This window comes from Falco rusticolus, chromosome 2, assembly GCF_015220075.1.
Source record: "Falco rusticolus isolate bFalRus1 chromosome 2, bFalRus1.pri, whole genome shotgun sequence".
Lineage (NCBI taxonomy): Eukaryota > Metazoa > Chordata > Aves > Falconiformes > Falconidae > Falco > Falco rusticolus.
In genome coordinates this window covers 73,818,983-73,843,233 of record NC_051188.1, presented here as the reverse complement: position 1 = coordinate 73,843,233, position 24,251 = coordinate 73,818,983, and the positions used below count along the sequence as shown (strand labels likewise).

General features: G+C 41.4%; 1 protein-coding gene across 3 annotated transcripts in view; it reads left to right on the top strand.

The window, feature by feature from the left end:
• ASMTL (acetylserotonin O-methyltransferase like) overlaps window positions 1-22,869 on the top strand; it is a 31,622-nt gene extending 8,753 nt beyond the window's left edge. The window contains exons 7-13 of one of the 3 annotated variants that reach the window (XM_037376336.1): window positions 4,920-5,346; window positions 8,229-8,391; window positions 10,130-10,314; window positions 12,868-12,997; window positions 14,120-14,263; window positions 14,836-14,958; window positions 22,106-22,869. In XM_037376336.1, the coding sequence (XP_037232233.1) occupies window positions 4,920-5,346; window positions 8,229-8,391; window positions 10,130-10,314; window positions 12,868-12,997; window positions 14,120-14,263; window positions 14,836-14,958; window positions 22,106-22,329 (1,396 nt within the window). In that variant the 3' untranslated portion in view covers window positions 22,330-22,869. The other 2 variants (XM_037376338.1, XM_037376337.1) reach the window with 2 other exon arrangements.
• The last annotated feature ends 1,382 nt before the right edge of the window (window positions 22,870-24,251 follow it).

Sequence of the window (24,251 nt, the reverse complement as noted above, 5' to 3'; positions counted from 1 at the left end):
ATTACCTCTCTGTTAACAAAAGCATTCAGGGAGCTTGGATACCTGGACAATGGATAGTTCTCATTTTAAAACAGGTGAACAGAGCTAGTATTCGATAAGAGTGTTGGAGAACTTTATTGAAAGAAGCTAGAACTTGGTTTATTTAGTTTATCAAAATAGCACTGCTGTGATGCAGGAAACACCAACTTAATTTTCACTTATTCTTGTGGCCAGCTTATGTGTTCCCGTACCATAATTGCCTCTTAGCTTGTGTGTTTCTGCTGCCTTTGTAATGTACTAGTTGCTTAGACAACATTGATTCCACAGAAGAAATAGGATGAGAACAGAATGCCTAACTATTGCTGAGATAAAGCTGACTAGATTGTCTAAAAAAGGAAAAAAAAATTACTTATTTGGAGACCAGGGAATGTTTGTGACTGTACAGAATTTGCCTTTCCTTTGTGTTAGCTGAAGCTTGATGAGGGCAAATAAGGCCATAGTTAGCACTATGGACTGCCTGTCTGGTGATTTGAGGTGAACTTTTCTGTAACTTCAATTCAGGCTGTGTAAGAGTATCAGTTGTGTTCTTTAAACTCATTTGTGCCATAAAACAATACAGTCATGTTGTACTGAGAAAAGAGGAATCAGTGTGGACTTTGTATTTAAGTGCTTATGTGTAAGTGAGGCATACTTTCTGAATATGTAAGGTTCCCAGCCTGTTGAAGAGATTGAAGCAAAATTGAATTTTGCAGGGAAGAATGTTTTGGCAAGACTATAGTTTGCAACAGAAATTCCTAGTTAGTTTTTTGGAAGGTGATCTTTAGTATGTAGCTGATCACAAAGTTGCATTTTGAAGGAGAAATGACCATGAGTTTTCAGGAAGAGTCACAGGCTGAAAAAATATTTTTAAATATTCTGATTATTTCCTCTGGAAGAAAATATGCTTTAGCAGTGCTGCAGCAAAATGGCTTATGAGCAGTGCTGAGTAATTCTGTTCATTTTGCTAAACAGTGTGTGACAGCAAGGGTGTCTCAGGGACTAAAGGTTCAGAGAATGTATTTCATTACTCTCTGGAGCAGAAATCAATCAACATTCATGTAATCAAGAGGGTAGGAAGCATTTGCACTAGCCTTGCAAAGGAACTACTAAATATATTGTCCTATAAATTCTGCAAAACAGTAAGGAAAACTCTGATGGGTTTTGGTTTTGGTTGGTTGTTTATTTGTTCTGTCCTCTGTGGCCACTCATACTGGTTACACATTTTTGTGCATACAGATTTTTCTAAACACTACTGCAGTTCAAGTGACCATTTGGGGTTTTTTGATGGCAACTTAATTTTGTGAAATCATATGGGACTTAGTCATCACATGAAAAATTAACAAAAAATTGACCATCTTGAGGATTGGATTGAGTTATTTTTATAGCAAGGACAAAATTGGCATATGGTATTTTAAAAGTCAGGCACTGGTGACACAGGGACTAATTCTAAAACTATATAGGTGACTTAAAGTATGAATAAGGGAAGAGGGAAAAGCACTATCTCAAGGTAGGCTGTGATAAGGTATTATAAAAACCCTCAAAAAATTCTGGCTGTGGAAAGATGGCCTTCTCCTTTCTGTTTTATTCTTGTCCCTTCTTCCAACCAGGGGTTTTCTGCCTGCTGGCAGGGTCTCTTTCTTCTTTTCTGGCCCTCTGTAGAAAGAGGGCTGGACCACAGCGATCTGAAGTGTTTGGGGCTTGTGTAATGAGTAGATGTAATTTCTGCAAGCCTCTTTGACCCAGCTTTTTATTTTGCAATCTCCCTTGTGAACAACTTCATCTGTTCCTGCTCACAACTTCCAGTCTGAAGATCCTCTGTGTTTTTTGTTAGCCTTGCTCTGAATGGTGGCAATGAAACCAAAGGACCCTACTGCACTCTGGGAAAGAGGTGATTACAGAGGCTGGAGCTCTACAGTTTCAGACTTAACTATGAAGTAATAAAATGTAGAACGTAAACATCTAACTTTCTTCCCTTGTATGATTTCTTTTAGGAGTTACGTACAGTTGCTATAGCTTTGAAGGCTCCTTCAGATTTTGTGAATAATTATTCTCACAGCACAAATTAGCTCAGGGATATGCTTGAGGTTATCAGCTCTTCAAGATTAAGAGCAAAAAATCTTGCAAATGCAAGATTACAAAAGTAAGGGGAGCTGTACAGTTCTTTTACTAGATTTAACTTTGAATCTTGTTTTTAATCTTATCATGTTGCTACAGTTAACTCCTCTGTATGAAAAGATTGTTCTGCACTCTCCAGAACTTACTAGCAAATCTTTTTGTTGTACGTGCCTACCTCTGCTCCCTTGCAAATGGAAATGCATCTCTGACTGGTTCCATGATGTATGTAGGCTGACTGGGCATCTAGCTGTAGCCTCTCGCAGAGACAGGCAACCAGATTCAGCTTCTCCTTACCTCTGTCATGCCAGTGTCTCTGCCCTACAAAACCACTAACTTCATATTTAAAGGAACTAGAGGTGGGTCATCTTTAATTTGTAGACATGTGAAGTGAAGACAACTAAGTTTTGGTATCCAATCAACTAACTGATAATGCAAGAAATTAGTGTACAACTTCTAATGTATTTTAAATATTTGCTTCAGTAAAGATGAATTTTGTCAGTGATGTACCTTTAACCTTCAGACTGTAAGTGAAGTCCAGTCACTAGCTCAGATGTATTCTGTCTAATGTGGCTGAAATTTCTTTGTATTTCTACTGTATGGGCCAAGACACATGTTTCACTGTCATACATGCATTCTTGCCTTTGGAAACCCACCTAAAATCCAACCAAGTATCTCCTTTCATCTGTAGGAGCAGTAGTACCTGTTGGCACAGCGGGGATTTATTTGATCATTGGCTGTCCGTTAGACAATACAAATATCGTATACATGGATGTACTATTTTGTGGCATGACTAAAGTTAAAATCCTAAAGCTAATAAAGGAAATGTGCTTTGTTGCATTTTCAAGTTACCTCTATTTTACCTCTTTCTTAACATTTTCCCCTGATTGTATTGTGTGTGGGTTTGTTGTTTGAGGAGAGGGGTGTGTTGGGGGGCGGGGGTGTTAGAAAAAAAAAATCAGTGGATGTTGCACACATTCCTGCTGAAATCGTTGTCCTCTGCAACAGTTGGTTACTGAAAAATGTTTTAGTTGCAGCAGTGATCTTGCTGCCTGTGAGAAGGTCTTTAAAGTGAGTTATATTTTTATTACAATGCAAATTAACTGGTGCTGTGCATAGTTTTATAAATGAAGCCTTAAAGTTAGTGCTATGCTAATAAAAGTATCCAGTTACAGAAGCCAGTCAGATTAACCAGAGCTAGTTATGAAAGCTTTATAAATACTGATACATTCTGGGTTTTAGCATGGAAGAGCCTTGCTGAAAAATCAATGGAACTGTTACTAACTCCATAGCCTCATGCTTTTGGACTAGAAGCTGTATCTGTAGTAGAGAATCCTACTCAGGATCCAATGCCAGCATATGAAGTTCTATATAAAGATTAACAAGATGTGGCCAGTTGTGTTAACATCCTTGTTGTGGGTCTGGTACAACTGCTTGTGATGGTCACCATGGTTTTTTGTTGCCTTGTCAGCGTATACCAGAATGATTTCATCCTACTGGACTGCAACTTCATTTAAAAATGAAAAGACTTTTTAGTCATTAGAGTATTCTGAATTTAGATGATGTAAGTCTTAAGTATGGTGTAAAAGAAGGAATAATTTAAACAATGATGAAACTATTCAGTGATGCTTAAACACGAGATTAAAGGAAAAACCCCATTCCCTAGTTTATAGATTTAAAAAATCCCATTTGCAGGGGTACTGATTCCTCTCTTAGGGGGTTGTCAGAAAGGGGGTCCAGAAATAATTTCTAGATGTGTTAAGAGCTGGTTCTGATAAAAACTAAGATGAAAAATCTACAGTCATCTTTGTGTAGTAATATTCTCTTACAAGTAGTTTGCATAATTCCATACTATCTTAAGTTAATAGAGTTGAGACTGACTGACATTTGGTTTCAAAGTTTGTTGACTTAGGCTTTCAGATTCTGCTGTTACCATGTGGTAAGCATACTTCTTGCTGCTTTGTTCCTTAAATGTGAACCGTAAAACTGTTGGCTGTATTGCAGCCTATCTGCCTGTATGCATTTCCATTCCACACAGTGGAATTTGCACAATTGCACCTAAAGACAAATTGGATTTCCAAGGTTACTTTCTGTGAAAACACATTCCTGTGCCAAATTACAAGTACTACTGTGACATCTAAGAGCACGGTGTTGTAAAAGATATCTGAGGGTTACACAAGAATTGAGTAAGGCTGAATGGGACAGTAGTGGATTTTGTATTGGAATAGGTTGCTGGTTCCCAAAAAAAGTCCTGTCTTCCTGGTCTTCATTTTAGATATTCCTATGACAGATCAGCAAGACTCATAAAACAATCATTTCAGTTCTAAGATGTCTTCTTCAATGTGAGCTCCTTTGGGAGCTAATATATTCCTAAAGGCCCTTCAGCCTCTTGTGGAATAGAGTGAGGGTCAGTATGCAGCTGGGTGACCCGGTGATGCTTGCAGTTACCCTTTTGGTAGCCAGGACTTGGAGAATGTTGGGTGACCTATGGCAACACAATCTGACTGCAGTCGGCAGATGTTCCTGCTGCTTAGGTGACTATGGAATTTGGACTGTGTGAAGCGTAAACACCTTAGGCTGTTCACCTTTACTAAAAATACTGATCCTTATTTATCCTGTGATTTATAAATTGAAGTGTTGAGCCTAACTAGTAGATTTAATCTGTCTTTAACTTGAGTATGCTAGTCTTTCTTCCAGACTCAGCAGTACTGGTGGATTGTGTTCTGTACTACCTTTACTCTTAATGAGATACATGTAGATGTATGTTGTTTTTGTCTTCTTTCCCCCAGGGACAAGGCTGGTGGATATGGAATCCAGGCCCTTGGTGGAATGTTAGTCGAGTATGTCCATGGAGACTTCTTGAACGTGGTGGGATTTCCTCTGAATCACTTCTGCAAAAAGCTAGCAGAATTGTACTATCCGCCCCCTAAACATAATGTACAACATAAAAAGTACGACTCTATCCCTTCTGTGGACACTTTTGAGAATCTAAGTGATGGAGAAAGTGAATCTTCAAATTTCACAGAGCATAAAGGTGCCAGTAAGTTGGACAGCAGTGGGATGTGTTCCTCAGGAGCTATTTACAATTCAGAAAACAGTTCTAGCATCAAAACTGGTTTTACGGTACCTTTGGAAAATCAGAATGGAGTGTCGGAAAGTGCAGCAAAACTTCCATCTAAAATTCTGGAGCTGATGGATGGTTTTAGAGCTTCAAAGGTAAGGGAAAAAGAAAAATAATCATTACATTGCTGACTGATACGATTGTTTCATTGGACTTTGGTATATAACAGGTAATGTTAAATACTTGAGCTGGGGTAAGAATGTATTAATAATTAGTAGCAAAGGACCACTGAGGTACAAGAGAATCTGAGAGCTGAAACTTCTGGTGCAGTGCAAACATTGGTTTTTGGTATTTGCTTTTATGTGTTCTGTGACATTTCAGTTACCCATTTGATAAAAAAGTTGTCTCTTGAGAGGGGAAAAAAGTTCTAGTATGTGGGGTTTTTGTAGTGGTTTTTTGTTTTTTTTACTGATGATGAGCACAATTAAGCAGAAAGTTACCTTTATATACTCTGTGAAGAAACCATTTAATATGGTTAGCTTATCTGGCTTAAAACTGTGACAAGAGTTGTACATGTTATATTTTCTTTCTAACTTTCAATGCTTAGCATTAGAATTCTGTGGAAGATCTTAATTTTTTTATTAATTGTTGAGGACGTTAGGTTTTTTTATACCCTGTTCCATGTTCCAGGTATATTTACCTGGTAATACCCATGCAGTAGCTGATGGAGACGTACATGTAATAGCTTACAAACAGAAGCTCGCATGTTCTGTGTAGCAGCCAAATGTGTGTGATGAGGAATCAGTAGCTGGACATTTTAATTACTACCAGGTTTTCTACTCATAATTTCAGTGTAGCGAGGACAGTGATGAAGGTGAATGAGAAATGAACACCAGTCATTCTAACAGATCACTGATTTCCATCAAGTCATTCATGTTTTAGGAAGAGGTGAAAAAACTGCTAAAGTAGCAGGGAAATGACAAACCTGGAACTAAAGATGTAATAAATTTGAGGGGGAGTGGAGGGAAACATGCCAGACAGTGGACAATGGTTTTGCTGAAACAGTGGGAAGTTGTACTTGGATGTGAAGGAAAACTATAGTGTGGTCACTGTCAATCTGTGGGCATGCTGCTTGCAGGCATACAAAGCAATATTGAGAAATGTGGAATAAAGCAGCCTTGAGATTGCTGTTTGTGAACTTACTTGTCTGTCTATAGGGAGTGAGTTTTGATGTATTTGATTGGGTGAGATGATGCTTAGCATTTCTTCAACTTAAGTAAAAAGAACATAGAGAATGATCACCATTTTGTTGTGCATTATGTGTACTGTTCACAGTGATGTGATGCCAAATTTGGTTTTGTGCAGTGAAAGACTGGAGGCTGGAAGCAGAAGCTTTCCTTTCCTACTAGCCCAATGTAAAGTCATTGTACGAAGTGCCGAGTTTCATGTTGAACTAGTAGGAATTCTTTTTTCCTCAGGGCTTAGATCTTAGTAAAATTAATTATAAGTTGCAGTGAATGCTTCCTGTGATCTGACAAAACTCATCATCCCTCCACTTGTAGAAAAGGGATAAGAGCACAAAAGCTCTTGAGTTCAGTTTCATTTTGGTTCTTGAGTGTTGTTTCAAGGGCTTTATAAAGCAGAGTGAAATCCCCTGTAGCCAAAGATGTTGCTGCCTATTTTACTCTGAACAGCTGCTGTTGCAGAACAGGAGGGGATCAAGGTTAAATCATACTTTCTCAAACTTAATATGTTCTGAATTTGCATAATTTGATCTGTACTCAGACCTTTTAGGGTTTTTTCTTCAATTTCCACCTCCCCCCTGCCCTGAAACTGAGAATTACAGAATGGTCGAAAGAGTGATTTGGACCAGTCAAGTTTTGGACCCTATCTTCTCACCTTCTTTTTCCTTTTCTTACAGTTTGAGTGGTATCAGTCTGAAGATTGGGCGGGTCTTGGAAGCCAAGTGGTTGCAGGCTAGATGCAATTGGCATGTGAAAGCCTGGGTTATAATAAAACCCAGTTATACATTCTTACTAGAGTAAGAGGAAACTGTAAAAAGAGGATGAAGATGATAAAATATATAGACACACAGTAGCAGACCTTCCTCACAAAGTTAAATCTTTTTCTCCACTTGATTTTTATTAAACAGAATGCCAATCCAATTTTTCCTTGACTTCATTTGATCTTTAAGTACATTATAATTGCCTGCAGATGCAAAGAAATGGATTCTGTGATTGCTGTATGTGCTTCTGCTCTCATGCTCTACATAAGTTCCTTGGGTTTGGGTGAATAGTTTCAGAATAGTTTCAGAATACTGAAACTGCAGAATTGCAAATTAATTTCAAATAGAGGTATATATTATCACATACTAACTTTCCTCGCTGGTTTGATTAGCATATCTCTACAAGTTCAGTTAGGTTTTTCAACTTAGGCAGCTATATTGCCCGTGGGTTTTTCTTCACTATTGGACACTAGCTGTTTTCTGTTCCCCATTCCATGTGTACATGTGCTTTTAAGGGGTGTGTGTGTAGTACAGTTGTGCCCTGACGTTTTATTCTTTTATTTTTTTTCCTTAACATTTATTAAACTAAGACAAATATTACAGGAACTGAAGCTGCTACACTGCCTAAGTGGAACTTTCCAGTTCCTTATGTCTTGAGTAAATAAAATTTTATCTTTTGGTATTGGTTCAGGTGCTTAAGAGTGCTTGACCTTATGAAAGGATCTTATAGATGGGGATATGCTAAATATCTGAATAAAGAGGTGGTCTTCATACAAAATCTGTAGGCTGCATTCCAGAACATTCTGAGTTCCTTTTTCTCCCAAACACCTCTGTTCAAAATTCTGTTGCTTGCCTAAGATAGTGAAACTCTCTGAAAGGGATGGAAATGTATCGTAGCAATTTTTAGGAGTTTTTTTAAACTGTGTTGTGCTTCTTAAAGAACAGTAGTTGTGTAGAATAATTCTAGTTCTTTTGTTTCTTGATTGCAGTCTTTTAAATACAGCATGCTATTTTTTTTTTTCCTCTATGGAGGCTATGTTTGTAGCATCTAAGTTGAAGATGTTTGATCATCTGAAAGATAAAGGCCCACTGAAGGCTGTGGATATTGCAAATGAGGTTGGGACCTCTGTGTGCGGAACAGAAAGACTCCTTGATGCATGTGCTGCTCTTGGATTACTGGAGAAAACACCACAAGGTGACTAGTTTCTCTTTCCCCCAACTGCATAGTACGTACTGAAAGCCATGCAGGACTGGGAGAGATGCTTTGAAGGTCACAGAATCTGACTTGATGTTGTGGGTAACTTGGATTTGAGGGAAAGGGGAATGGATTGTTGCTTCTTTGCTTCCATTATTAGTAGCTAGATTTTTTCATTTGGGGGCAAGCTTTATTTTATGAACACATTAAGGTGTTCTTTGAGGAACCCTTAGATTGGTTTTGCTCTCTGGACGTAGTACTGACCAAATCTCTAAGAAAGTTGTGTGGGCAGTCCCAGGGAGCAGCATAATGACTCAGATGTGTAACCTGCACTTTGACCATAACAGCCCCACAGCAGCACTACAGGCTTGGGGAAGAGTGGCTGGAAAGCTGCCTGGCAGAAAGGTACCCAGGGGTGCTGGTTGATGGCTGGCTGAACCAGAGCCAGCAGCATACCCAAGTCAGCAAGGCAGCCAACAGCACCCTGGCTTGTATGAGAAATAATGTAGCCAGCAGGACTAGGGAAGTGATTACCCCCCATACTTGACACTGGTGAGGCTGCACCACAAGACACTGAGGTGCTGGAGCGTGTCCCAGGCAATGCAGCTGGTGAAGGGTCTGGAGCACGAGTCTTGTGAGGAGCAGCAGAGGGAACTGGGGTTGTTTAACCTGAAGAATAGGAGACTTAGGAGGGACCTTATTGCTCTCTAGAAGTACCTGAAAGGAAGGTGTTAGTGAGGTGGGTGTGCATCTCCCAGTTAAGTGGTAAGATGAGAGGAAATGGCCTCAAGCTGCACTAGGAGATATTTAGATTAGATACTAGGAATTTTTTTTTCACTAAAAGGTTTGTCAGACATTGAAAAATGCTGCCCGAGGGAAGTGCTTGAGTCACCATCCCTGGAGGCACTTAAAAGAGGTAGACCTGGCACTTGGGATGTAGTTTACTGGTCGACTTGGCAGTGCTAGGTTTACAGTTGTACTCAATGATCTTTAAGATCACTTTAAGGCCTTTTCCAACCTCAGTGATTCTTTTTCTATCTAAAAGAAGGACAAAATTCCATTTGCTGCTGCAGCAATGCAGTGTCACAATCTTCAGCAGAGAATCAGGGTTCCACTGAGGAAAGCTCTGGAATATGGCCTCTTTTTATAGACAACAGCTTAAATTTTAGCACCCCTAACTGGAAAAGTGCCTGACGGTGTATGTAGGTGAGGGAGTCAGTGTTAGGACTAATTTTCAGTCCACACTATGTTGTTACAGGTTTCCATATGCATCACTTACTATGTAAGACCTGAAATGGTCAAGTGCCAAGAAAAGGAAATAAAGGAGGCTTTCAGCTCTATTAGAGGACAAGACCAAGGTGAAAGCCCTAAAGGCAAAACATACTGGAGAAAGTTGGAATTTAAGGGAAGCCATAATCTAAAGAAAAATGTGGTCAAGAATGAGAAACTTCCAATACTCTGTTGAATATTAGGTATCTAACTGAGGTACTTAGGCACCAATTTATTATTACTTTTTTAAGCCAATCTATATCTTCCATCATAAATTATTTTTGGAAACAAAGTACCTGCTCCTTAAGAATGAGAAGACTTTTAGAATTTTTTCATGGAAGTCTTTGCAGAAGAAGATCAGGTTTTGCTAGCTATTTAACAGCTACGCCAGAAAATGCGCCTTCAGATTTTAAATGACAGTTTTAAAGTACTGAAACAAAGCTGGTTACAGTTGTTTTCTTCCCTTAAGGTTATAGTAATACAGATTCAGCAAACACCTACCTGACTTCAGATGGCGAATGCTCACTTCATGGCTACATTATCCACTCAAATGACCACATTTGGCCTCTCTTCACAAACTTGGAGTCTGCTGTCAAGGAAGGCAGCAGGCAGAATCATCGAGCCTTTGGAAAGAAAGCAGAGGATTTATTTAAGGTAATGTAAACTCTTACTGGTATCAAAACTAGTTGGGAGGGGCCCAGAACTGATCTAGTGGCAGATGGAGACTGAGCAGTCTAAGAAATTTGGTTAATATTAGGAATGGTAAAAACACAGTGCAACTCACTAGCCCCAGACTTCTGTTCCCTTCAACTTTAGGCTCAGGTGCTGGAGCAATCCCAGAGTGTCCTGGGAAATTCAAGTGCTGATGAAAATTCTCTGGTTAAGGTGTTGCCTATCCAGCTAACACACTCTGAGAACAACCTCTGGGTCTGTTTAATTTAAATTTAATGTGTCCTTTCTTATAACACCAGATAGTACCTTATCACACGTGCACTCTCTCAGTATTGGGTGCCAATCACTTGATACTGATGTGCATCTACCTCAGTCTGTGCTGACTGTGATGGAAGCTGTTTTCAAAGTCACTTTGTGTTGATGCAGTGCAGGAGGGATCTCATCTCTTCAATGAAGGTTTGTAGCTTTGTATATGCTTCAAGCTGGTACATACTGCTGGTAAGAATTGTAACCTTTCTTCCATGTGTTTCCATCTCTGTAGTACTTCTTTTCCAGTGCTAGCCCAGGTGGATGTGTACAGAGTGGAGAATGACTTAGGGTTATAACTGGCCTAACTTGTCAGTTATCCACCTGGTGAAGCAAGTTGAGGGGCGTAAATTTGTGCCTGTTTAAGGAGAGGGCTAGCAGAGCGAGTAGGAGAATACATCAGGACATCATCTCTGACAACAGTGCTGGCTTAAAGGGTACTTCACCCTGCACCCCAAGGTTCTTAATTTATACTTCCAGATGCTGAAAAAGCTGTCTACATCCCTCGTATACAGTTGATGGAAGGAAATAAGGCCTTTGGAGACTTAAGAAGGTCCTGTTAGCCTAATGTTAGTACTAGATTACTGGTGGACAGAACCTCCTTTAGGAATCACAGAATGGATCACACAATCACAGAACAGTTGGGGTTGGAAGGACTTCTGGAGATCATAGAATGGTTTGGGTTGGAAAGGACCTTGAGGATCATCTAGTTCCAACGCCCCTGCCATGGGCAGGGGCACCTGCCACCAGACCAGGTTGCTCGAAGCCCCGTCCAGCCTGGCCTTGAACACTCCCAGAGATGGGGCATCACAGCTTCTCTGGGCAATCCGTTCCAGTGCCTCACCACCCTTGCAGTAAAGAATTTCTTCCTAATACCTATTCTGCATTTGCCCTCTTTTAGTTGAAAACAATTACGCCTTGTCCTGTCGCTATAGGCTCTACTAAAATGTCCATCTCCATCTTGTAAGCCCCCTTTAAGTATTGAAGGGCTACTCTAAAGTCTCCCTGGAGCCTCCTCTTCTCCAGGCTGAACAGCTTCAACTCTTCCAGCCTGTCTTCACAGGAGAGATGCTCCACCCCTCTGATCGTCTTCATGGCCCTCCTCTGGATGCACTCCAACAGGTCTACGTCCTTTGTGTGTTGGGGGCCCAGAACAAAATGCAGTACTCCAGGAGATCACCTAGTCCAACTTCCCTGCTAAAGCAGGAATCTAAATCCTTCAAAGGCTCTTTTAAAGGGAGTTTAGATACTTTGCTTTAGGTAGGTGCTGCAGTAGATGCTTAAACTTACATACAAATTAATTGTTTTAACATAGGCAAACTGGATCTCATCCTTTGTTAAACATTTGGATTACCAACTTGAGTATGCTTGGGTGATGCATGTGGCAGAAGTCACTGCCAGTTCAGGCATGGGCTCTATATGTTTACAGGATGGTATGTCTAAGCAGAATATATGGGCTGCCTATGGCACTGTGCATACTCACAGCCTGGAGTTACTTCTGCTTCATGGTAGCTGTGAAGCCAGGCATAACTGATGAAATCTGCATGAAAGTGAGACACAACGGGATTCATGCTTCTGTATCATTTCAAAGGTAAAGGCATGAGTTTCTGGTACTGAAGGCTTGCTTCTCCTGTAATCAAAAAATGCATTATGAGCTGTAACGTTTCTCATTTAAGTTACGATCCAACCATCTGGTTATTTCCTCATCAAGGGAGAATGTCAGATTTACATGGAAGCAACTTGTGACTATATCAAGAAGGAGGAACGCTTTAGGAGACTGGAAAAAATACCTCAATCATGTCCTTACAAACAGTTTGAAATCTGGAGAATCTTGCTGTGGACCAAGTATGTTAGTAAATGTATATCAAAGGCCCAGTATTTCTTTAGAAAGCACTTTTCACTTCTTCCTACTATATTGCCTGAGCTTCAGTGGGCAGAAGTGTTGAATTTAACAGCCCTTGGGATGTCAGGAAGATCAAGTTCAAACCAGCCAAGTGTATGTCCTTTGAGATGTACTGCAGAAGATGCCTGTGTGATCAGAATTTTTGAGAGGATGTAGTCTGCTGATCACTACAGTAGATGAGCAACTAGTCAATGGCACTTTTAACTGACCTTTTAATTTTAGAATTCTAATGGTAATGGTGTGCACCTACTGCCTCGGTTGTACATAGTTTCAGCTAAGTAATGAAAATAAGCTTCTATTACTATGCTTTTTTTACCCCTTTTTAGGACTATTATCACAGCCAGGAGGTGAAGCAGCGTTTTATGGCTGCTATGCACAGCATTGCCCAACTGACAGCAAGAGACGTGGCTACAGCATTTGATCTTTCACGGTTTAAATCTGCTTGTGATCTAGGAGGTATTGCCTGTAATTGAATTTGTATACAAATCAAAGGGAAAATCTTGATTTCAGTTCCGTATTTTATTGCTTAAGATCTATGTGTATTTTTTACTAGAACTGGAGTAATACTATCTACTGTTATTTTTCTGGCATTGTAATGTCAGATGAATGCAGTTAACTGAAAGCATTGTTACTTAAATGGTATTTGAATAGTTTAAAATAAGTGAATGTTTGTCACAATCTAGTCGATACTGACACACCTCAGCACAGAAAACAAGATGGGTTTTGGCTCAGCTGATAAAATACTGGGCTGTGAGCTCCATTGTCAGCTGTACTGTTGCTGTCCTTTAGCACATCCAAGATTTCCAAAAGTAGCGAAGGATTTATTTCTGAGTCCTTCTGTGTTGGGGTGTCAAACTTGAAACACAGCACTGCTAGAACAAAAAGTTGTGCCTCTTTTAGAATTGGTTTGTTTTGTGTGTTGCTTTGATTCTTAATGACCTTAATGATTCTTAAAATGACCACAAAAATGTTTTAGACCAATGATACATCTGAAGAAACCCTTCTTGTTAGTGTCCTTTCTTGCTCTGTGCTTGGAGTTACACAGAGAGAGTGTTATTACACAGGGAAAGATCCACTGAGGAAAGAACACTTTATTTTGCCTGGGGAGGTGGACGGCATGTCAGAGGAATTAACACAATACTGGTGCAACCTTTGCCACCTGTGCAGAGACTTCTAGACTTTACCATCCCTATCTGTCACAATGCTGGAGAGTATTTACCAAACTTTATATATCAGTGCTTTGTAAATGGTAAATGGTTCTAGTGCTCTTAATCCACAAATTACAAGTCCTTGCCCTTTCATCAATGTTCTTCTGCTCCCCACACCACCCTGAGGTACTGGTATCAAAGGTCATATTAGCCATTCCATGACAGTAGAGATTCATGTCTGCATTCTCCAAGCTTTAATGCATTGCTGTATCCACCAGCAAGTGCTGTTGCCCATGTTCATTGTGGAGCTGACTGTCTACTTCAATTCTGATTTACTGTCTATTTTAATTTTATGTACAGCCTTGTCTTTAAAAATGTCTGCAAGGGCTGGGAGAAAAGACCTGATTTGACTTTTTTAAACTGTCAACAGGTTGCACAGGAGCTCTGGCTCATGAATTAGGACAAATATACCCAAATCTCAAGGTCACAGTATTTGACCTTCCAGAAGTCATTGCAAACACCTCTTACTTTCAGCCTCCAGGACAAAACACAGCTCCAGTGACATTCATATCAGGTAAGTGTAACACATGATCTTTTGTCTTATATCTGTTATCCTGGAGCACAGAGCAGGCTCTTCTGCTGTAGAAAGTGGTGTGCTACACTGCTCCAACCCCAAATGTGTCTTAGTACAAAGCAATGTAGGCTCACCCATGCTAAGTGGGGGCATTGCATTTCTCAAGCCTATGGGGATTAAAACAAACTGGCTATGGTTGAAGAATGTGGATAAACAAGGAAGTAAGAATTATTTGGGTTTGAGTACCACTGGGAGTAGAGGCTGCACATTCCTGTCTCAGACTTTCCCTTTCTAGGTGAGATCAACATGATGGCTACAAAGGACTTTGTCTCCTTCATTGCTTTAGGCTTTCTCTCCATTTTCACACATTACAGAATTCTTACCTGTGATCTGCTCTTCTTTCTATTAATGCTTTCCTTATGTGCAAAGCAGTGCACACCTATACCTGTTCATTCTTGTTTGTTTCTTTACTTCTGCTGAAGCTCCTGGTTCCTCCACAATATCTTAATCTCATTTTGTAGTAATGTACTCTGTGATTTCTGTAGGAATGTACAAACTCTGCTTTCCAACAGGTGACTTCTTCAAGGATAATCTTCCAGAAGCAGACCTTTACATCCTTTCACGGATTCTTCATGACTGGCCTGATGAAAAGATACATGTGTTATTAAGCAAGATATCAGCTGTTTGCAAACCAGGTAAGTATTTTTAATCTTGTGGGCTTAAAGGTGCATGTTAATGCATAAACATAATGAGCAATCATAAGAATGTCATATTAAAAAAGTATATTTTTCTGTCCAATCATAGTAGCCTTTGCTTGAGTGTCTGTGCTTGCATTATTTGTAATACTTGTCAAGAAAAAAAGGAAACAAAACTGCTAATAAAACTATATGGAAATAAGCCCTTAGTATAGTTGTAGGCTTCACATGTAACTGTCATCTCCTCTCTCTCTGCCATGCCCAGTCTTTTGTAATAAGCCCTGTACCATCAAATGATGAAGCATGTGCTTGCATGTATAGAAATAAGTAGCCTAACTAAAGTTCCTTTTTAGTTATTAAGAAGCAGTTTGTTTTGCTATTCCAGAAGTAGTAGTTTGGTTTGCTGTGTTGGTAGTGCCTAGAATATGGTAAACCAGAGTTCAGCACTACTTTTGGCACAGGTATCATGAGAAATAACTAGCTGCTTCTGCTTTGTCCTACATTTGAATCATAAAATATCTCAGGTTGGAAGGGACCCATAAAGATCACAGAGTCCAACTCTGTTCCTCAAAGTACTACCAAAACTTAACCATATGACTGAGCGTTGTCCAGATGCCCCTTGAACCATGAGAGGTTTGGTGCCCTGACCACTTCCCTGGAAAAGCCTGTTCCACTGACTGGCCATCCTGTCAGTGAAGAACCTTTTCCTAATGTCCAATCTGAACTTCCCCGGGTTTCTCTTCATTCAATTTCCTCATGTCCTATCACTGGTCACCAGAGAGGAGGTCAGCACATTCTCCTCTGCTACCCCTCTTGAGGAAGTTGTAGACTGCAGTGAGGTCACCCCTCAACCTTCTCTTCCCCAAGCTGAACAAACCAAGTGACCTCAGCCACTCCTCAGAAGTCTTGCCTTTGAGGCCTTTCACAATCTTGGTCACCCTCCTCTGGATAGACTGAGGTGTATCCTCCTCCTTCTGTTGAGGGGCCCAAAACCACACAGTGCTGGAGGTGGGGATGCGCTGGTGCAGTGTAGATTGGGACAGTCACCTCCCTCAGCTGACTAGCTGTGCTGTGCTTGGTGCACTCCAGGACATGGTTGGCCCTTTTGTCTGCCAGGGCACGCTAACTCATATTTGGACAGTATTAAAGATCAAAGGAGAAGACAAAAAACAGAAAAGCCTGACTGCCAAGATCAAGTGATTCCTTAATTCAACAGGATTAACTGTAGCTATGAAGTTTGCTTCATAGGAGACCATTCAAAATTAGATCTAGGCCATAATTCATAATACTGCTTATAAGTTATGAAAGAAAATCATGGGTGACTGTCTTAATCTTATGCAAGATTAGGGTATGAGCAATTTAGAGGAGTTGCTTGGCTCAAATGGAAATGAGTTTAAGAGCATAATCAGGAAGTGATCTGAACTTCATTGAAGTGGAGACGGTGCTGTAAATGCCCCCTTCCTTTTAACAGCTGAACAATTGCTTCCAGGAAGAGTGTACTGGAAGTAAAGTTCTGTCACAAATTTCTACTGAAAGCTGTTAAAACATTAGTCTTAACGACTTCAGTAACTGTCTCTGAACAAAATGCTAATAACTTGAAGCTAGAAATACTTTACTAAACCACTTTTGGTTGTTTTGGAAATGCAGGAAGTGCCTTGCTAGTGGCAGAAATTGTGCTTGATGAGCAGAAGACGCACCCTCCTAGAGCTGTACTACAGTCCCTCAGTATGACTGAAGGCAAGCAAAGAAGTGGCTCAGAATATAAACAACTACTGGAGAAATATGGATTCACAAATGTACAAATTAAGATCACAGGAAACTTATTAGATGCTGTTTTATGCTTCAAGAAGAATCTGTCACCATAGCGTGCCCAGAAGCAAACTGGGATGCTGAGTTTTTACAACCCTTGTGCAACACATCCATCATCAAACAGCACATACTGTCAGTTTAGGATCATTTTGACCATTTATCTGAAGCATAGTTGTTGCAGGCCCCGAATAAAAGTTGGACTGCAGCTTTTGCAGGACTGAGTTCTATGTGTTTAAGTGTCTGGGGCAGGCTGAAACTTCTATGTATTAAATACCTCCATGTGCAGTTCTTTTGGCTAGTTTGCAGACCGTATTAAGCTTAGACTTGACATAGCTGTATAGCATGGCAAGTTAAAACTACAAGCTTTTATGAGCCACGTTAATACTTCAGTTTTCTTGGACTTTAATTTTAAAGACAGTTCTGCCTCTGCAGTGTACTTAGTGCTTACTGGTTATTTTTATCAGAAATTAAAACCTGAAAGTGAATACTCCAGCATCTGACTGAATTTGGGGATGCTGGTCCTCTTTTTCACTTTTCTGTGGAGCTTCACTCAAAAACATTTCAAAGATACCCTTTTTTAAGCACTTGTTCCACAGGCAAAAGTGAAAGTAGGACAAAGCACAAACACGTTCCTCCAGCAGCTGTAAAGTCACAGAGTAACTTCAGCAGCCTGCAGCCACAGTATGTACCCACACAGGCTGCGGTTGAGGGCTGTTCCTATCAATGTCAGGTTTTTCTGAATATGGTTAAATGACCATATATGCTTTCCATCTCATTACTTGGTATGAGTGTTAGACTTCTGTATAAACTCTCTTACAAAATATAAAAATAGAAGTTTCTTTGTGTTCCAGTCTAATTGGAGAAGTATACTGTATCCCATCTCAAGTAGTTTGTCACTAATGTCACCTCTCCTAATGTCTATTTTTTCCTGATACTTCACTGATACTTATTTTTTCTATTTAAAATGTACTTTATAGTGGAAGCCTTCCTGGAGATTAAAACTGTACTTTCAGACTAGCTTTCTTTTATCAGTTGTGAGTTTCTTGCCTGTCACACTTGTACAGTGATAATCCCATAAACCAATATGAAGGAGGCTGTGCCTATGCTGAATCACCAACCTCGGCAAATTAAAGAGAGCTGATGAGCGAGGTCAAGAGTTGTATCTGCCTGGTAGACTCTGTCTTATGTTACTTAATCAGAAGTTGCTGTACTCCTTGAGCACAGAGTAAAGCAAAAGCACCACAGTGATTCAATTTACTATGAGAAATATGCTTACTACAGCGCATTTCAGTTGCACAAGATCAGGGAAATGTCAGACTTTTACCACTTTGGGGTCTTTAGTTTTCAGCAGGTTTTTATGAATGGAAATTTGACTGATCTCATCTGTACTGATACTTAATAAGGCAAAAAATATTCAACAACTGAACACATTGAAAATGTTTCTTTTCCATATTGACATGAAGCTTGCCATTATGCTTAACGGTTTTGTATTTTGAGAGACTCATTCCAGCAATCACATGTTTCTCACCACATAATTATTCATAAAGTTCATAATGCTGTTCTTTAAGCTGCTATAAGCTGTTTCAATCCTAAAGTTGGCAAACCTATAACTGTCACAGACTTTAAAATTGTGCCTTTAAGTACTATGTATCGGACTGTAAAATTTTAATGTGCTTGGCTGCCGCACAACCTCAGTGTACTCTGTGATTAAAGTACAGTGCTCTATACACACTAAGCATTAGTCCCTTGGGCAAGGTGTCTGTGGTAACACACCACAGCTTTGTGCTCTCAGGATAATTAAGCATTGGAGCAGGTTGCCCAGAGAGGTTGTGGAATCTCTGTCCTTGGGGGTTTGAAGATCTGAGAACAAAGCCCTGAACGAGCTGAGCTGACTGGAGAGCTGCCCTGCTTCAAGCAGGAGGTTGGACTAGGCATTTCCTGTGGTCTCTTTCAGCCTGAGCTGTTCTATGATTTGATGTAGCCCAGTAACCTGAGAAATTATAAACTTGTCTTTTTCTTGTTAATACCCAAGTAGAGTTAGTTCAGTTGCTCTGGAGGAGGGTGGTTATCTTTTGCTGACTGGTAGAAGGGGTGGATTTAATGGTGGTACACTGAAAAGACTTCCTAAGCAACAGGCATAACTGAGGAAAATTTGGGAGCTTGTTTACTGATAAAGGCATGAAGTAATGAGGGAGCTGAGTTTTAAAATCCAAATGAACTTCTGCCAATAAAACCTGTAGGTTTCATGTTGCTCCTTGGGAAGTGACACAGCTATGCCGTCTTGAAGATGCTGTCTTTTTCCCACATTCTGCCTTAACAGCAGTTTAGAGGAAACGTGATGCACAGAAAACAATTTTTTGAGGTAAAGCATTGTGAAGGTTAATAGAATGATAGGTGAATAATAGAAGTAAGAACTTCAGCACTTGCTCGCTGGACACTGAGGTAAGAATCCCTTAGGAAGACAGAAGAGAAGTTTGTTAGAAAGGCAAGACACAACTTGGTTGGCTGTCCTACCTCAATCATTTTTATATCAATTTTTGACCGTGTTACAACTATCAACAGTACTTGTGCCTGGAAAAGTAACAGGACAGAAAGGAAGGGTAGTATGTCATTTGAGCCACAAAAGCTTAGGAAGAACTACCTAATGGCTAAGCCTGTTAGAGAGTGAGCTCTCAGTTCAGTTTTGGATGTGTTAGCGTACTCCTGGGTAGTGTAAGTATTTGGTGTGGGGTTTGGTTTTGTTTTTAAAAAAAATTTTGGAGGGCTGGCACTTTACTTTCCCCTCTTCCATCTTATTGCTGGAAATGATGCCCTTGCTAAACAATGATAATCTGGATTAAATTACTCTCTAATACAGAAAAAGACTGTTACAACCATTAATTTTTATCTCCTATAAAACTTGCCAAAATTTCTTCATCATCAGAGTATGCTTCCTGAAAGGGTTGAAAGTTAGCTCTGTTTCAGTCCCTCTCATGAAGAAATTTCAATCACATTTTACCTCTAGAGAGAAATTTTAATTTACTGTGACTTATTTTTGAAGGTGTTCTTCCCACATTGGTTGTACTTTCTTGGTACATTTTTCTACATTACTTTGATGTTGTCAACTTTCTGCGGGAAATTATAATGACCATTCTATTTGTGTCCTCCTTTCAGAGAGTACAAAATTTGGACATAATCTTCCAGAGCTGTAATATAATGGTGACTTAGAAATGATAGTCCTGCATTATTCTACCTGGCAATGCTTGCTGTGTAACCAGGAGCGGCAGTTCCCAGGTCTTTCTGAAGGCACATGTGAAGGGAGGAACAGAATAGAAACCACTGAATCATAACAAATAAGCCTTGTCACCCTAACTTCAGATGCCTAAATATTAGGTATTCAAATCTAGTCACCTTGAGTTCTCCAATCAGTGGAAATCCAGGTATTTTCAGAGGATGATTCATCTCACCTATCGGTGAAAGGGACTTTCCTGTTTTTTCAAAGAAAAAATATATTTCATAGTGAATAGAGCATATTTACAGGGCTAGCCAAACTACAGCTATCTAATCTATGGATGACTGAATTAGGGTGGAAGAGTCCCACTGGATAGGTTCAGGCTCACCTCAGACTCGGACATGCTTAGCTAATTCTTTTTCTTTGTGAAGCAAACCTGTGTCATTACAGAGTAGGCTTGAACTTGGATTTAGTAAGGTAGCTGATGGTACAGGACAGAAACAGGGAATTGATTAATAAGCTGTCAGAAGGACTTTCATGACTCCTGATAGTTAACACCAAGGTCTCGGCCAGAAATTTTATGTGCAGATCTCAGTCTCTTCTCTAAGAAACTGCAGTGTTATGTTTAATTTACTTCTTATCAATCGTTAAATGTCTGAGGTATACATGTAGGAATGGCTCTGAGGAGATTGTCTTAAAGGTCAGAAAGATACGAATGTTATGCAGCATTTAGTAGTACTAAAATCACTATAAAATGCTGCTATTTTGATCTGAATTGGTGGCGTCCTACCCCTACTGTGCCAAGAGAAACCACTACATAAGATGCAAAGCCAAAAGACAATGAGCAAAACTACGCTCATTTTGTCAGTAGCCCTCTCTTGTCTTCCCTTTCCCCTTATGGGTCTGAAGATGGAGGAAGAGGCTGTGTGTAAACAGGATCATTTAAGCTCTGCCCACATCCCTAGGTGAGTCCCACCACAAAGACCTCAGTTCCTACAGAAATAACGTACAACATTGACAACTTAACTGGTTTTTTTAATGCTCACCATCCACTGTTTTGTCTGCTTGGCACTGTTTTAATATGGATGTGAAGTACCAATATATCCTGAAGACATGGAACTGCTATCCCTGTCTTACTGTGTTCTGTAACCTTCATGCCAAGTCTACAGAAGTCATCACCTCTTCCCCTGAAAGCAGAGAGGTGACTTGGAATTGTGAGCATTTGAGCCCTCCGTAGCATGGAAGGGAATTTTCTGGGTTTTGTGAGAGGCGTGGATCATACGTTTAATAGCAGAGAAAATCCATAAATGATAAATGAATCACCTGTGGCTTGTAGTTTGCACCCTTATACATGTTAGCATAAAGTTCTCTTGCCTGATAATGGATTAGGACTGTTGCATGCATTTGTTCTTAAATTAGGTTGTGAGATTTTGCTGGCTGAAACGGTATTGGATGATGAGAAGAAGAACAGGAGCACAGCTCTGCTGCAGTCCTTGAACATGCTTGTGCAGACAGAGGGAAAGGAAAGAAGTGGCTCTGAATATCGAGCCTTACTGGAACAACATGGATTCGCAAATGTCAAAATCAGATTGACAGGAAATTTGTTAGATGTCATTCTCTGTGTTAAGGCCTAGGAAAGAAATGGATTTAGTAGTAAAATCTGGATGATTCTAGTCATGTTTGATGTTTTGTAATTATGCAAATACATTCTCAATTTCCCATCAGATCATAAAAAAGAGATGTTAAGTCAGCATTCTGAAGTTACTTTAAAAAGGGGGACAGATAGATTGCATTTATTTGGAACCTGAGTGAAACAATGCCAGAAGATTCTGGCATCATTTGATGGCAGTGATGCTGTGGCTGCACAACATCTGTAGTACCCTCAGAAACAAGTCTCCAACTACAAATGGTGTCAGCAGCCCTACGGCACTATTCACGTTGCTGAGGAATCAGTTTCTTCATACTTGGTACAGTTGGGATTGTCCAGTTTTTGAACTAGCACACATTGCTTTGTTTCTGTTTCAAGAGGTTAATGCAGGTACCATTTCAATAATCCATCACCATCCATTTTAATATCATTTTATGTTATGCTCTCTACTGCAAATAAAGAAACATTCTCTAATGGAGTCTGGGAATTGCTACTGGAGTGGTGTAGTCAAGATTGGAAACAAGAACTGGAGCAGCAGCTTCTTGAGAGAGTGAAGACAGCCTTCCCTGCCTTCTGTGAGGTTTCTGGAAAAGGCAGTTGTATGAAAGCACAACTTTCATCTGTGATTAAAATTGAAGATGAAATGTGGGGGCACCGCATTTGGTTCAAGAACATCCTCCTCCTCCTTTTTAGCCCTACTTAATTTGTGAGCTCTTATGAAACTGGATAGCAGAATATGAGATTAGATAAAGAACTGAAGGGGGGGGAGCAGGGGGAAAGGTGCAGAAACAGAAGAAAAAGCATGGTGCTAAAGAGAAGAGAATTTCCCCAGTCAGATGCACCTGAGCTCCCAGGGTGAACAGAACAGGACAACTACTGACTGAACAGTTTCCAATGACAAAAACATTATGTGTGTTTTACCTTCCTTTTTCAAATAGACTACGCTTCAGGGTTCCAGGTATAAAGGGTTTTTTTAATCAATAGAAAAATTTAATGGGGGAAAAAAATCCCAGCCTTGCACACATTGTATCTTGTGAGTATTAACATGCTGTTCCAAACTTTTTTAAAAAAAAATACTATGCTAAGCCATGTGTGCCTACCTCAGAATATGCACCACAGCCTTTCATTAATTACGTCAAAAATACAGTCCTGTAACACTGCGAGCACCTAACCCTGTGTGGGCACAGGAGTCACTGCATTATATCTGTATTATGATTTAGAATATAAAATACCACACAATATACTTTGTATCTTTTGTTATGCTAAAAAAATGTATAGAAATGTATAAAACACAGTATATCATACTACAGCAGAGATGAAGGCCATGCCTGGCACGTCCTGTTCCCACAACATGCCCTCTTGAGCAAGACGCTCATTTTGAAATCCTGCGAAGTATGTACGCGTAAGCAGTGGTTTCAGACACCTCAGCTAGTACAACTTTGTGGTTCACCAGTCATCTATTAAAAAAAAAAAAATGTTTGGCTTTACTTTTGTAGGAAACATCCATTAAAAGTGAAAGCAGTAATGAAAGGTGTGGGTGAACTAACACCTTCCGGCTACAACAATTTCAAGGCTTACTTTTAGAAAGAAGAGGTATAATTTCAGACAGAAGTTTAGCCATGAGATGTAACATTTCATTTCGCAGCGTGCGATGAAATGAGCAGAGATGCCTGAGGGGAGGCCGGGCCCGCCGCGGCGGGGCAGGGACTCGGACCCGGGCGTGAACGCCCGCTCGGGCGGCCTGCGGAGCTGCTCACGGCATCGAACTCCGAGCGCCAGAACAAGGGGTCTGGACCCTGCGTCCCACCGCCCCTGGAGCACACCGCGGGGAAGTTCTTTGCTATTTCATTGTCTCGGCTCAGCTGAGTGACAGACGGCGACGCGACCTCCGCCCGCAGCGCTGAGGAGGCGCCGGCGGGAGCGGCACTTGCAAGCGGGGCGCTGCCTTTCGCCAGCATCGCCCAGAGCGGGCCAGCGCGGGGCGAGCTCCGCGGGAGCCGGGGGGCCCAGCCCGCTGCCCCCACCTGACCGCCGGCTTTCCGCAGTCGCCGCCGAGGCCGCCCCGCTCGCTGCCCGCCCAGGCTGACGAACGCGGGCCCCGGGTGCGGTGCCGCCGCGTTCTGTGGGATGTGACCTGTCGGGTGGCACAGGCTCCCGCGGGCCCTGCCGGGAGCGGGACAACGCGGCCGGAGGCGGCGCTTCCGAAAGGGACTGTTGCGGAGGGGGGGGGGGGGGAAGGGGGAGGGGCGGAATTTGTGTGAGTGACGGTGATATCCGCACTTCGCTGCTAGGGCGGCCCTGCCGCGCCGCGCCGCGCCGCACCGCACCGCCCCGCGGGGGCCGGGCTCGGGCGCGGCCTCTCGCCCTTCACAGGTGGTGGTGGTGGTGGTGGTGGCGGCGGCGGCGCCGCCCGGCAGGCCCGGCCGCGTTGTGCGACGCGGCGCTGCGCCACTGGCGCCGCAGGGGCGGGAGGAAGCCGGAGCCGCGCCCCGCCGCCCGCTGTAACCACCGCCCTGAGGGCGACCCGGTCCCGTGCCTTTGGGCGGCGAGGCCACGCCCTCAGGGTGGTGCGGCCAATGGAGCGCCGGGGGGCGGGGCCGGCGGGGCCCGGCATTTAGCTCATGC